At 46.7% G+C, this 14,698-nt stretch overlaps 1 protein-coding gene across 2 annotated transcripts in view; it reads right to left on the bottom strand.

Moving 5' to 3' along the window:
• Positions 1 to 13,190, bottom strand: part of LOC134931921 (ras-related and estrogen-regulated growth inhibitor-like protein) — a 93,775-nt gene extending 80,585 nt beyond the window's left edge. The window contains exons 1-3 of one of the 2 annotated variants that reach the window (XM_063925795.1): positions 12,897 to 13,190; positions 12,472 to 12,525; positions 10,925 to 11,001 (exon numbers count right to left, since the gene is read on the bottom strand). In XM_063925795.1, the coding sequence (XP_063781865.1) occupies positions 10,925 to 11,001; positions 12,472 to 12,525; positions 12,897 to 13,044 (279 nt within the window). In that variant the 5' untranslated portion in view covers positions 13,045 to 13,190. Of the gene's footprint in view, positions 1 to 10,924; positions 11,002 to 11,669; positions 11,786 to 12,471; positions 12,526 to 12,896 lie in introns of those variants that run through there. The other variant, XM_063925794.1, reaches the window with a different exon arrangement.
• Positions 13,191 to 14,698: the final 1,508 nt, after the last annotated feature.

The raw sequence follows: 14,698 nt of genomic DNA, 5'->3' as shown, positions 1-14,698 counted from the left end.
AGGCACTGGTCAGTGTGGGTGGGGCAATGATGCGATGAGTGAAAGAAAGACAGAGAGAGAGGGGGCGGCTGGGGGGGATAGTGTTAGAGACCGGACAATGAGAGTGGGGTCACATAGGGAGAGGAATAGGGGCAGAGAGAGGCGACTGGGGAAGGTAATATAGAGGGTGTCAAAAACAGTACAATGATAGAGCAGTCACAAAGGGAGAGGGGCAGGAATAGGGGCAGGTGGAGAGACTGAAGGGGGCTGTGGCTGTTGGGTAATAGAGACAGGACAAAAAGAGCGATATTCAATTGATATATCGCACCCGATCTCCCATCTAAAGTGACAAGAGATCACGGGTGATATTCAGTTGTCCCCCGTTATCACGCATATCGCACCCATAGTAGTCTGGTTTAGCCGCAATCACGAAAATTCCCATTTGGGCGCCCAAACAGGTCACTTATCGTGCATTTCAGCTCACCACCCCCAGGGGTAGCAAGCTGAAACACTGAAATTGCTCCCTTCGACAGAAACAATTGAATAGCTGCTGACGGGCATGATAGGGGCAGAAACATTTTATTTCTGCCCTAAGAGTGCAGTCACACAGCAAGAGGACCAGGGGCATAGAGTGGACTGGGAGAGTAATAGGGGGTGTCAGAGTCAGGGCAGTGACAGAGCAGTCACACAAGAAGAGGGACAATAGAGAAGGGCAAAAAGAGAAACAGGAGGGAGCTGTGGAGTAATAGAGAGTGTCAGAGTTAGGACAATGAGGGTGCGGCAGTCACACAGGGAGAGGGGCAGCTGGAGAGAGAGGGGATGCTGTGTGGGATAGAGAAAAAGCAGAATGAAAGCGGAGAGAGATACAAGAATGATGGAGCTGCAGAGGCTGGGTATCACCTTATCCATCATTGTATGCCAGTGGCACAAGTTCATCCCCGTCGCACGGAGGCAGGTTGGAGTTTGGTGCCCCCACCCCTCAAAAAAGGCAAAATTATAAATAATATTGGGCTAGGACATAGGTGACAGGACAAGGAGGAACAGTGCCAGGACAGGTGTGACAGTAACAATACTGAGATGACAGAGACAGTACGGTGGGACCAGGACAGACTGACAGAGAGGACAGGCACAGGACAGAGGTGACAGGGCCATGGCATAACAGAGGAGACAGGAGAGGTGGTGTCAGGGCCAATTCAGAGATGACAGGGAAAATACAGTGAGGAAGAACAGAAATTACAGAGCCAAGATAGAGAACCAAGATAGAGGTGACCGGGACAGGACCAAGACATAGGGGAGAGGATAGGGGTGATGGGGACAGTACAGAACAGAGGTGACAGGAGAAAGGGGTGACAGGGCCTGCACAGAAGTGACAAGGCCAAATCATAAATGACAGGGACAGTACAGTGGGGAAGAACAGAAAGGACGGGACCAAGATAGAGTACCAAGAGACAGGTGACAGGACCAGGACATCGTGAAAGGGTCAGGACAGAGGGGACAGGATAGAGTGGTGACAGGGCCAGGACAGAGATGACAGGGACAAGATAGAGGTGACAGAGGCAGAACCAGGACAGGGTGACCAGGACAGAGGGGACAGGGACAGAACCAAAGGGATAGGAGAGAGGGTTAACAGTACCAGGACAGAGGTGACAGGGTCAGGGCAGGGATGGCAGGGCCAGGATAGAGGGGACAGGACAGGGGTGACAGGGGCAGGAGAGAGTGGAGACAGGGTCAGGATAGAGGTGACAGGGACAGGACAAGTGTGACAGGGACAAGAGAGAGGGGAGACAGGGCCAGCACAGGGGTGACAGTAGAGAGGGGAAACAGGACCAGGTCACAGCCCTGAATTCAGCACTGACATGAGAGAGACATCACTCAATCAAAAGTGATGAGAAATATTCAATGCCCCCTTCCTTCCCAAGCTCCTGCCCGATCACCCCCCCCTCCCCCCCAACTCCCTTAGGGCTTGAACTTACAGTAATAGAAGTTCACTCCCATCCGCAGGGACAGTCGCAATACCCTCCCCTCTACAAGCCTGTCCTGTTCTGGCTCCTCTGTCAGCATTCCCTTTCATAGCATCAGTTCACAAGGGAAGGAGCACTCATGATGATGATCGGCACTCCACTTCTGCAGCACGAAGAAGGACACAGAATGGGCAGCAGGGGGTGTCGAAGGCAGCAGGGGAGCACACGGAGCGGGGAAGCCGGAGAGGATCATGGAGGAGGGGAGGACACGGAGCGGGGGAGCAGGAGGCAGCAGTGGAAGACATGGAACGAGGGAAGCCAGAAAGGATCACGGAGCAGGGGAGGACATAGAGCAGGTGAGCAGGAGGCAGCAGGGGAGGACATGGAGCGGGGGAGCAGGAGGCAGCAGGGGAGGACATGGAGCGGGGGAGCAGGAGGCAGCAGTGGAGGACATGGAGCGAGGGAAGCCGGAGAGGATCACGGAGCAGGCGAGGACACGGGGCGGAGGAGACGGTGGCAGCAGGGGAGGACATGGAGTGGGGGAGCAGGAGGCAGCAGTGGAGGACATGGAGCGAGGGAAGCCGGAGAGGAGCAGGGGAGGACACGGAGTGGGGGAGCAGGAGGCAGCAGTGGAGGACATGGAGCGGGGGAGCCGGAGAGGATCACGGAGCAGGCGAGGACACGGGGCGGAGGAGAAGGTGGAATGCAGGGGAGGACATGGAGCGGGGGAGCATGAAGATATACGGACCGGGCAGCCGAGCCCCACCAAAGTAGTTACGTATGGGCGGATGCAGAGGTGCTGTTCAGGCAGAAAACCAGTCCATCCAATCAGTGCGGATCAGACTGCAGTGTGTCACGCCCCCTCTTGATCCGTCCGTGCAGTCATGTCATTGAGGCGGAAAGAGAGGTGCCTCATCCCCTTGTTATTTTCAATGGCCTTTTCCTGCCCACAGTCATGCCCCTCCCCCCCCCCCGCTTCATAAAGTTTAATATTGTCAGTGGGAGGCAGCGCTCTTGCTGCCTCCTATTTAGTGAAGCTAGTTTTTTTCACTGAAAAAATGACTAGAATAATACAAAGAAGTTACTTGTAACACAGAATCTGCGTCATAAATATCATCTTTGATTTATTCTAATCATCAGATTAGAATATGGCAGGGGAGGCAGCCTTCCCTGACTGCACGTCCCTGCTCTGAACCAGTGGGCGGCCCACAGTAGTGCAGGTAACCGTCTGCCTGTCACTGTGGCGCAGCTTGGGGGGGACAGATACTGTACGTGTGAGTAGTATAGGCAGGGAGAATATGATGGGGCACCAATCCCTTACTTTGCCTGGGGTGTTCTGACCCCTAGATACACCTCTGCTGCAGATACCAGCTGCCTTCAGTCCCAGACTATATATGGCACTGATCGCCGCTCCCGTATATGAAGCACAATACCAGAAAGGTACTTCTGATTAGGGGTGGCTCACTGCATCATCAAACCCACCCCCTTGGGCAGGACAATACTAATCAGTGCTCCTCAGGTACTGACCTCACTGCACGTCACTGCAAAATAGATGTTCAAGTGTACACTATTTATGCAATGTGACAACTTGGGGGTATATTTACTAAGCTCCCAATTTTGACCGATTTGCTGTTTTTTCTTCAAAGTGTCATCTCGGGAATTTACTAAACTAAAATCTCGGCAGTGATGAGGGCATTCGTATTTTTTTGGAAGTCAAAGAAAAAAATACATATGAATACACCATCGGTCAAATACGCCTGCTATTTCATACAACTCAGTAATTTACTAAAAATTCTATTTCACAATCACTGCCGGCAATAGCCAAACACTGCCGTGAAAAAATACAATTCGTAAAAAAAAAGCAGTTTTAAAATAGACCTGCTTTTTTTTTACCGTGTTCTGATAGTCATGCACGGATCCATGAGATCCGTGCATGTTTATCAGTGGGAAGGGGTGGGAAAGTGTTAAAAAATTTAAAAAAAACATGCGTGGGGACCCCCTCCTAAGCACACCTACATACACACATACTTACCTATGTTCACACGAGGGTCGGTCCACTTCTCCAAGTAGAATCCATGGGGTACCTGTGAATAAAATTATACTCACACAATCCTGTGTAGATCGGTCCTCTTCTGAGCTTGTAATCGACGTACTTGGCAAAAAAACAAACCGAAAAACCCGAACCACGCACTGAAAGGGATCCCATGTTTACACATGGGACCACTTTCCCCGACTGCCGAGACCCCCCGTGACTCCTGTCACAGAGGGTCCCTTCAGCCAATCAGGGAGCGCCACGTCGTGGCACTCTCCTGATTGGATGTGCGCTCCTGAGCTGTCAGTCAGGCAGCGCACAGCAGAGATACAATGTAGCGCACAGGCGCTCCATTGTATCCAATGGTGGGAACTTTGCGGTCAGCGGTGAGGTTACTCGCGGTTAACCGCTGACCGCAAAGTTCCCACCATTGGATACAATGTAGCGCATAGGCGCTACATTGTATCTCTGCCGTGCGCTGCCTGACTGACAGCTCAGGAGCGCACAGCCAATCAGGAGAGTGCCACGACGTGGCGCTCCCTGATTGGCTGAAGGGGCCCACTGTGACAGGAGTCACGGGGGGTCTCGGCAGTCGGGGAAAGGGGTCCCATGTGTAAACATGGGACCCCTTTCAGTGCGTGGTTCGGGTTTTTCGGTTTGTTTTTTTGCCAAGTATTTGGATTACAAGCTCAGAAGAGGACCTATCTACACAGGATTGTGTGAGTATAATTTTATTCCCAGGTACCCCATGGATTCTACTTGGAGAAGTGGACCGACCCTCGTGTGAACATAGGTAAGTATGTGTGTATGTAGGTGTGCTTGTATGTAATAAAGTTTTACTTTCAAGGTGTGTGAGTTCTGTTTTTATTTGGGTATTTTTTTTGTAGTAGTACTACAGGTACCAGCGGGCCCATTTTTCCACCGCATGCTGGTACTTGTGGTTCTCCAAGTACCAGCTTGCGGGTGAGTCTTGCTGGGACTTGTAGTACTGCTACAAAAAACAATATTCTTATTTTTACACATGGCTATCAGCACCCCATCCGCAGCACTTGGATGGGGGGGACAGCCTTGGGCGTCACCCCTGGCCCTTGGGTGGCTGGGGGGGGGACCCCTTGATTTAAGGGGTCCCCACTCCTCCAGGGTACCCCGGCCAGGGATGACTAGTTAGTGATTTAATGCCAGGGCCGCAGGGACCGATATAAAAAAGTGACCCCGGCTGTGGCATTATTTCTCTGACTAGTGGAGCCCGGTGCTGGTTCAAAAAATACGGGGGACCCCTACGTTTTTTGTCCCCCGTACTTTTTGTACCAAGACCGGACGCAGAGCCCGGTGCTGGTTGTTTAAATATGGGGGAACCCCAATCATTTTTTCCCCATATTTTTACAACCAGGACTGACTCAAAGAGCCCGAGGCTGGTTTTGCTTAGGAGGGGGGACCCCACGCATTTTTGTAAATTTTTTTATAACTCTTTAAACACTTTTTTAAGGTACACAATGAAGCCCTGCACGGATCTCACAGATCCGGCCGAGATTCATTGTGTTAATGTCGGCAGTGTTTTACTAATCACTCACGTAAAACACTGCCCGACATTACGAATGACATCGACATCAGGGAAAACGAAAATGCAGAATACGACAGCATAGTAAATGAGGCGTAAAAAATTCAAAAAGTTGCAAATTCACACATTCGATGTCATTCGTGTTTGAACTTTAAACTCATTCTGAAAAATACGAATTTTAGTAAATATACCCCTTGGTCTCTTTTCTGACACATTTTCTGTTTTATGCAGCTTGCACAGTAAGCGGGGATGTCCCTCAACCATGGATCAAAATGGAAAATACTTTGAATGGTTTGCAACATGACATGCTGATAAGATACTTTGTATGGAGTCCAGCAGGTGGTTTTAATTCTCCTTATCTTACTTAACATTCTGTATTAGATCAAATACTGGTACAGCCATCTCAATGGAGCACTTGTTATCCCATTCAGATGGTTGCTCCGTCTCTGAAGACCTCAAGCTGATTAATAATATTCCTGTGTATCTTTTTGTGTTGTGCGGGTCAATCAAAGAGGCATTTCATGGAACCCTGGCATTTTCAATGCTGCTTGCAAAGTAACATTAAATATATAAAGGCAACCCATTACAGAAAACTGTGGTCTGTGTCATGTGTCAGTTTGTATTACTGCTTTCCTACAAGATGAGAGTGGCTAAACAATGGTACTTTCATGTATGTATCATATTCTGTGTGAATTTAGCTGAATTCCATAACACTTGCCAACATATATATCCCAGAACTGTTATGATATATTTTCATCAAATGAAGAATTAACAATATGGAAAAATGAAACTACTAACTGAGTTTAGGCCACAAGCATACATTTGAGTGTTATAGTGGTTTGGCAAGAATTTTTTATTAATATAGTAAAAAATATCAGATTTTATTATTGTATTCCTTGCTTAATGTAATCAGATCTCAAAGCTTAAATGGAGTTCTGGATGGAGTTCATTAAGATATAGAACTAATTCCCCCCTCCCCCACCAACCCACCCACCTACCCACTATAAAATGTAGCAAGCACTCCCAGCTTTGGGACCAAGTGGATATGAGATCATTGGACCAATGGTTGTGGCATATCATGTCAATGTTCAGAAAGTCAGCATTCAGGATGCTGACATGGTCACAATGTCAGCATTTTACATACCAACAGTTAGTATGTCAACAGTACTATTTTACCCTAACCGCAACCTAACCCTAACGCTTATATGTTCATAATGTAGACCTGTCAATATTTTGAACATGTCAAGATTTTTTCAGTTGACATGCTGAATGTCAACATTATGAACATGTTGACATTCTGACCAAATATGTTGATATTTTGAATATCAACATAGTAACTATAGTGTTCACGCTACATGTTTCAGCGTGGCATCGCCCCCTTTTTAGATGCGCGCACACAATAGTACCCTATTGACAGTCAAGTGCACTGCCCTACTCCAGACCTAGAGTGTACACTAGTAAGTAGATACTGGACCAATAGGATCCATTCACATAACCATTTGCACGAGTTAACTAGTTGAAAAAAATAAATATTAAGGGGAAATTCAATTGGGAGGTGAAAAACCTTGCGTACCTTGCGCCCAATTATGGATTACCATGGGTATGCGCCAGTGCGGTGAGGTCAGGGGCTGGGGAGGCACTGCAACTAACCCCCCCCCCCCCCCCCCCGCAGATAAAAAAAAATGCAGTTCCCCCCCCCCACCGCTAAAACCAGCACCAGGCAGAACCAGGTGGGGAGGGGGGGGTAATGCCATAGCAGGGGAGACACTCAGTGTGGGGTCCCCCTGCCATGCCATTATACACCCCCCAGCCAGTCAGCCCAGTGTTGGCATTCCTCGGAAAGTGGGGCCCCCAAAAAATGAAAATGGGGTCCCCCCACCCGAGCAATAACCAGCACTGGGCTGATAGCCCAGTGCTATGCCCCGCACCCCTGGTGGCGGTGGGTGCGGGGTTCATTGTATGCTCTGTTCTTTACAGGTGGCCTACAGGTCCCAGCAAGCCTGCCCCAGCATGCTGGCACTTGGAGAACCACAAGTGCCAGCATGCCCGGACATAAATGGCCTGCTGGCACCTGCAGTCCACCTGTAAAGAATAGTAATATTGTTCTTTACAGGTGACCTACAGGTCCCAGCAAGCCTGCCCCAGCATGCTGGCACTTGGAGAACCACAAGTGCCAGCATGCCCGGACATAAAGGGCCCGCTGGCACCCGTAGTCCACCTGTAAAGAAAATATTTTAAAAAAAAAACACAACACATACTTTAAAAAAAAAACTTTATTACACAGGGTCTTCACCTGGGGGCGGCAGCCTTTAAGCTCTTCTGCGTGGCCGCCGCCTTCCCAGGGCTTCTGGCGTCTTCACCTGGGGGGGCGCCACCTCCCCAGGGCTTCTGGCGTCTTCCTCCGGCGTCTTCACCTGGGAGGCGGCGGCCTGTAAGCTCTTTTGCATGGCCGCCGCCTTCCCAGGACTTCCAGCATCTTCACCTGGTGGGCGGCGGCTGCTAAGCTCTTTTGCATAGCCGCCGCCCATCCAGGACTTCCGGCGTCTTCGGTCTTCAGGAGCTCTTCTCAGCTCCTCCTCCGCCGTCGGACTGACAGCCGCTGCCTCGCGCTGACTTATATAAGTCAGCGGAGGGGGCGGGGCGATGACGCGGCGAGCCATGATTGGCTCGCGGCGGCCATCTTGAATTTCAAAAATGACGCTGAGGCGCCATTTTTGAAATGGGTACCGCTTCCGCTGCCAAACTCTGCTGAACTGGAGGTAATGCCGCGTCCCGCCGCCGCTACCGTCGCCCGCATCACCGCCGCCAGCACCTCCGCCGCCCGGCCCGCCGCATCCCGCACCTCCGCCGCCCACACCTCCGCCGCCACCGAGGCCCACACAGTGATTGACAGCGGATCCAGTGACGGATCCGCTGGCCAATCACTGTGGCCTCACTGACAGGGGATGTGCTTTCATAGGTTGAAAGCACGTCCCTGTAGGAAAGCGGCACCTCTAATGGTGCCGCTTTCCCATACAATTTCAATGGGCTTTTCCTGCCCATTGTTAGGCCCCACCCGCACCCGCCCCCCGCTCCCATATCTTTTATCAATCGGTACGGGAGGCACCACGATCGGTGCCTCCCAAACTGATTTAATCATGAGTAAAATAATAAAGAAGATACTTATGTGTCATAAGTATCTTCTTTGTATTATTTTACTCATTAATGACAGGGGAGGCACTGCCTCCCCTGACTGCACGTCCCTGGTATGCGCGGTCCCGATACCCATGGTATCCAATTAAAGAAAAGGAAAACATCTGCTGCGCATGAAAAAAAAAATTATACTCACCTATTCATGGGTCTCCACGGCTCGCAGTGGTCTCCCATCCATCTTCCCACTGGGGAGGAGGATGCTGGGAGTCCCAGGGGCTGCTGGGAGGTGCATGGGCTGCTGAGAGATGTTTTCACAGCCACTGCCTCTGCGGGGAATTATACTGCATGTGGGGAGGGGGATGGGGGGTCACAGACACACACACACACATACACACATACACACACACACGCACACACACAGTGGTTAGTTTCCTATTAGGCACATGAGGCACAGCCTAGGGATGGCACGTCTTGGGGGGCGGCACATGTTTCGTTGCTGTCAATCTGAAATTATCAATAACTACAAAATATTTCCACTCTAATGTACTGTACACCATCTTCAGCTGAGTTTGAACAGGTGGGACATTTGCAGACTCTCCTGTAAGCTGTCCTATTTAGTATATATGTGCAATTAATTAAATGTTATAGCTCATGGCTTGTTTTATTATTACGTTATATTATACTACACTACCTATCACCAAACTGATTGTCTAGAATCAAACAATGAAAATAATAAAATTGGATGGCAGGGGGAGCCAGTACTATTGTGCCTAGGGGCGCACTGACCCTTAAATTCGCCCCTGCACACACCCACTTACTTACACACAAACTACATACTTACCACAGAAGACCAAGTTCCCGACGTTGGATGCAGAAGACCCTGCTTTGGAAGGTGAGTAATACAGACTAATTTGGCTAATTAGAAACTTCCAATTGCTTAATTAATCCTCAGGAGTGGTGCTACTGGGGTGCCAGAGCAAGTCCCGATGATTTTCCGAAAAAATTAACGATTAAAAAAAAAATTAAAAAAAAATCAGACTTGCTCTGGAAATGCAAGAAAAAAAGACGCTTAGATTTCCCATTTTCAGTCCTGCAATTGAGTAGCTAAATCCCGTGGCTGCGGGAAAACCCTGCACCACAGGGATTTTATAATTTCCCGCCAGCAATTGAATTCTCTTGTAATAGTAAGATTTTTGACACTAGTATATAAGGAGCCTTTTCCATGTCAGTATATTCATGTAGCACTGTGAATATACCATTTATTTAAAATGCTATATACTTTCACTGATATCCTATGTAAGTCCACTGCGAGTCTTGAATGGCTAACTGTACTAGATTCAGTTCTGTGCGACAGAGCAATAATGAGTTTTGTAGTCCTTGTGCACTTCAATTCATGTACATCTACATGCGTACACAACATTTCCTATGCAATGACCAGGTCAGAATTGCTAGCAATAACATAATAATTACTGTTAGGATGAAGCTCTACTTTCATACTGAGAAAAAAAATCTCATTTTATTTGTATTACAGAATAATATAAGAATGGGCAACATTTCTATCCAAGTGGAAAACTATACGTCCATATCTGCTGATTTTTTCTGCAAAGTCCTAGCAAATTGTATATGTACAACAATACAGCACTTCTCTGCGTGCCATACATCAGTGCCGCAATTCCATGATGCTGATCAGACATGCCAATCGGCATTCAACGATGAAACGCAATCCATCAGGGAATCAGGGAAATTTAGCATGTTAAAAATCCATGACTTGCCGATACCAATCATTTTTTTAGTTGGGATCCTCGACCAGAGGATTTCCAACATGTTAGATTTCCCTGATACTGTACCCCAACGACTGTGTTGGCCGAACGTGGAATTGGGGCAATCCACTGCAAATGTATAGGTCCCACACTAGCCACATAATATAATCACAGGCATTTTCAGCACTGTCATCTTTATTTGCAGCCACTTACTGTCTTCCTACTCTTGGTCACATGAATCACATTAAGACAGATAATACATTAGTGATTTATGAATAAAAAGGTTCCCCTATTAAATACATTTGTTTATATAGAAGCACAGAGTGCCCCTTTTAAATATATTATTTTTATACATGAGCAAACAGTGTGACAGAGAAAACAAAAGATTTGCAGTTGTTGCCCCAAATCTAAATGTCATGCAATTAAGAAAAGAAATCTATGTAATTTGTTGTCCAAAACACCTTACTGTGGAACGGTCAAGAAAAATATATAGAAAACTCACCTTTGAATATGGAAAATCCCAAATATTAAAGATTACTTCCTTTCCATCCACTGAGACATTGTGGCTATATATAGATTCTGCAAGGAAAATACAACCACAGTCATAACACAGCTTAGTCTATGGGAATTAATACCGTAGGAGTATGTGGTTTACATGAAAGTCTGTTTGCGTGTCCAAGACAACTTGAGTGCATCAATATCCTCATGGCCACATCTGCTTCTGCTCATTTTAATAGTCTGGCTTTATTTCATTAAGTCTATACGTAGGATTCCACAGTGAAACTCAGACAAATTATGTTATCCTACAGTTTCCAAGTTAATTAGGCAGCTTCTTTACTTCAGATGAGCTGCGTCATCTAAAAATAGTCTTATTATGACATTATTATCAAACTGGAGAACAACAAGTACAGTGCACTTAGCAGTAATAATATCACTGATGTTTCCCAGGCGTTAGTAAAGTCGAAAACAGGTAACGCGTAGCACAATAGATTTTCACAAAACAACTTTTTCTTCATATTAGTCTACAGTACAAACATAAAATGAACACAATCGTCACACATGCATTTTTAAGGGTTTTCATGTAGTAGAAATCAGCACTATGGGGAAAGTCAATTTGCTGCAATGTTTGGATACGCATATCCAAGAGAATAATAGAAGCGCAACACCGCTAGTTTTCCAATGCACTGCCATGAGTTGGTAGGGACAATTTAGTGATGTTGACAGCCATAAGGTGATGGTGTGCTTACCGTCCAGACGGCATTTTGGGGATACTGCAGATAATCGTATTCCTGCAATATCTGGAATATTTCTCCTTTAACCATTTAAATGGAAATATACTAGCTTTATAATGTACATTACACAATGAATACGCAAATAAAGGGAGTGAGAAAGAGAGAGAGAGTGTATATACGCAAATAAAGGGAGAGATTGATAGAGAGTGAGAGAGATGGGGGCATAGAGGGAGGGAGGGAGAAATAAAGGGAGGGAGGAAGAGAGGTAGAGAAAGGGAGGGGGAGAGAGAGAGGTGGGAGTAGGGGAGAGAGAGAAGAGAGAGAGAGAGAGAGGGAGGAAGAGGGAAGCAGAGAGACAGTCAAACATAATTAACTTCTTAGCTATCATAGATAACTGTAGATTGTATGATTTCTTCTAGGCAGACATCACTAAGGAAACATAAAAGCCCCACAAGGCAAAAACTTTTATAAAATAAGTAATTTTATTATGTGCCTTCCTTATGGGGCACTTGTCTGTGGACCATTAACTACATCAATTGATAACACATTGCACTGTACTAAGTTTAGAGACCTCACGCAGCGGAAGGGTAACACGTTTACTTACATGTCTAAACCCACAGCTAATTTCCACTGGTAACATGTTAAAATTCATCTATATCCTATCTCAATTGTTTGTAAATCTGGGGTGATAGCTGTTTATTTGTTGTGTTAATTTTTAATGTGTGGCAGAATAATTCTAATGTATATCATATTTGGAAGTAAAAATAGGACATACACATCATATGTATGACAGCTACCATCTGAAAAATATATTTACCAAGATCCCCATATTCTCCAATGAAACGTCTGGTTAAAAAGCGAACAGTCAATGCTGTAAGTAAACATAATACATACAATTACAAGGAAGAAGGAAAACTATATTCAGATACCAACAGAGTAGCAGTAACATCCTGATGACTGGTCCCTGCCAGACCCATTTTGCAACAGTTTGGTAATAATGCTTTAGTTATTGCTACAAATGTACATTACTATAACTAAGAAAATAATTGTACATTTGTGAACAATGGTAGAAAAATAACTTTTTTTTTACATTTACTTACGTTTAAAAAAATAAATTAATAATAATAATAATAATAATAATACATTACAAAACAAAATGTTACAAATACATGATTGACTGATTTTCTGTCAAGCCTCCCTTCCGGAGCATCACTCTCTGCAACCCTGTATGCAGACACTCACCTGATTTCCCGACCCCGTCTGCACCAAGAACTAAGATATTTGCTTCCATTTTCAGCGCAGTGGTTCCAGTCATTTCTGCTGGGGATACAGGAAGCTGATGATCAGGGCTCAGGCTGACAGATCTCCGAGGAGGGATTTTTAGAACCATTTGCAGCTCAGAGCCCCAGTAAATGCCCTGCAGGACCTGCTGCTGCCCCCAGCGAGCCCGCTCTCAGAATGAGCCCCTGCGCCAGCTGCCACCCGCTCAGCATAGGCATTTCAGTGGAATGTACCATCCAGCATCACACACGGGGGGAGGGACTAATGGGGTGAAACCAGGGACTTAAAGCAAGTTTAGCTCTTTCATAGTGAGAAGGTGTAGCCAGTTTCTAACCTCCAGCAAGGCAAAATAATGAACATATATTTGTATTGTATATGACAAGATGAACCCTGGAGTCTTTTTGGTACATCCCACTAGACAATATTTATTCCCTGTATGAGCTGCTGGACCTGAGCCAGGGGTAATTTTTAGTTAAGCCTCTGTCAAAGTGAGATCAATCATTTTAGGAACAGTACAGTTTATCTGCACAGAGAACAAAGTCACAATCAATTAGTACTTATTGCTTTATGAGCCTGTAAAGTTTAAGCTGGTCTATGTGAAACAAGTTAACAGCTTGTCATAAACAAAGTATGGTGCTAGCAGTCCTCTCACTGTTGGGACACATGTTGATGCATAGAGGAGATTGCAAATGGTGAAATGATCTGCAGACTGAGGGCCTAATTCCGACCTGATCACTAGCAAGCGATTTTTGCAGCCCTTCGATCAGATAGTCGCTGCCTACAGGGGAGTGTATTTTAGCTGTGCAAGTGTGCGATCGCATGTGTAGCAGAGCTGTACAAACAGATTTTGTGCAGTCTCTGCGCAGCCCAGGACTTACTCAGCCGCTGAGATCACATCAGCCTGTCGGGGACAGGAACTGACGTCAGGAACCCTCCCTGCAAACGCTTGGACACGCCTGCGTTTTTCCAAACACTCCCTGAAAGCGGTTAGTTGACACCCACAAACTTCTTCTTCCTGTCAATCTCCTTGCGATCGCCCATGCGAACGGATCCATCGCACAAACTTATCGCTTTGTACCCATGTGACGCGCCTGCGCATTGCGGTACATACGCATGCGCAGTTTGTGCCTGATCGCCTGCTGTGTGAAAACGCACAGCAGCGATCAGGTCTGAATTACCCCCTGAGTCTAGCCTTATTACATAATTCTCTTACATTATTGCATATCTATGCCCTACTGTAAATTATAAGGCTATATAATTTGACTCCCACTTACATCTCTGACCTTATCTCCCTTTACACTCCCACCCATCCTCTTCGCTCTGCTAATGCACGCCGACTCTCCTGCCTACTGATTACTTCCTCCCACTCCTATCTCCAAGATTTTTCACGTGCTGCTCCATTTCTCTGGAATTCCCTACCTCTCCCCCTCAGACTCTCCACCTCTCTACAAAACTTCAAACGGGCTCTTAAGACCCACTTCTTTACCAAACCCAGCCAAATCTCATCCTAACCCTCTGTCCCATGCTCTCTATGTACCCCATCTGTGTCACTCCTGTCTGTCTGCCCCTCCCCTTTAGAATGTAAGCTCTCATGAGTAGGACCCTCTTCCCTCATGTGCTTATCCTTTTCTTACTTTAATAATCCCAACAGCCCAAATCCTGCAGTTTTCGGCCACCTTGAAACTTATCTCAGTGTCGTCTACTGATGTAGTGGGATACGGTCATTAGGTCGACAGCACTTAGGATGACAGTCATTAGGTGGG

The sequence above is a fragment of the Pseudophryne corroboree genome, chromosome 6, assembly GCF_028390025.1.
Source record: "Pseudophryne corroboree isolate aPseCor3 chromosome 6, aPseCor3.hap2, whole genome shotgun sequence".
Classification (NCBI taxonomy): Eukaryota; Metazoa; Chordata; class Amphibia; order Anura; family Myobatrachidae; genus Pseudophryne; species Pseudophryne corroboree.
This window is presented reverse-complemented; position numbering and strand designations above follow the sequence as displayed.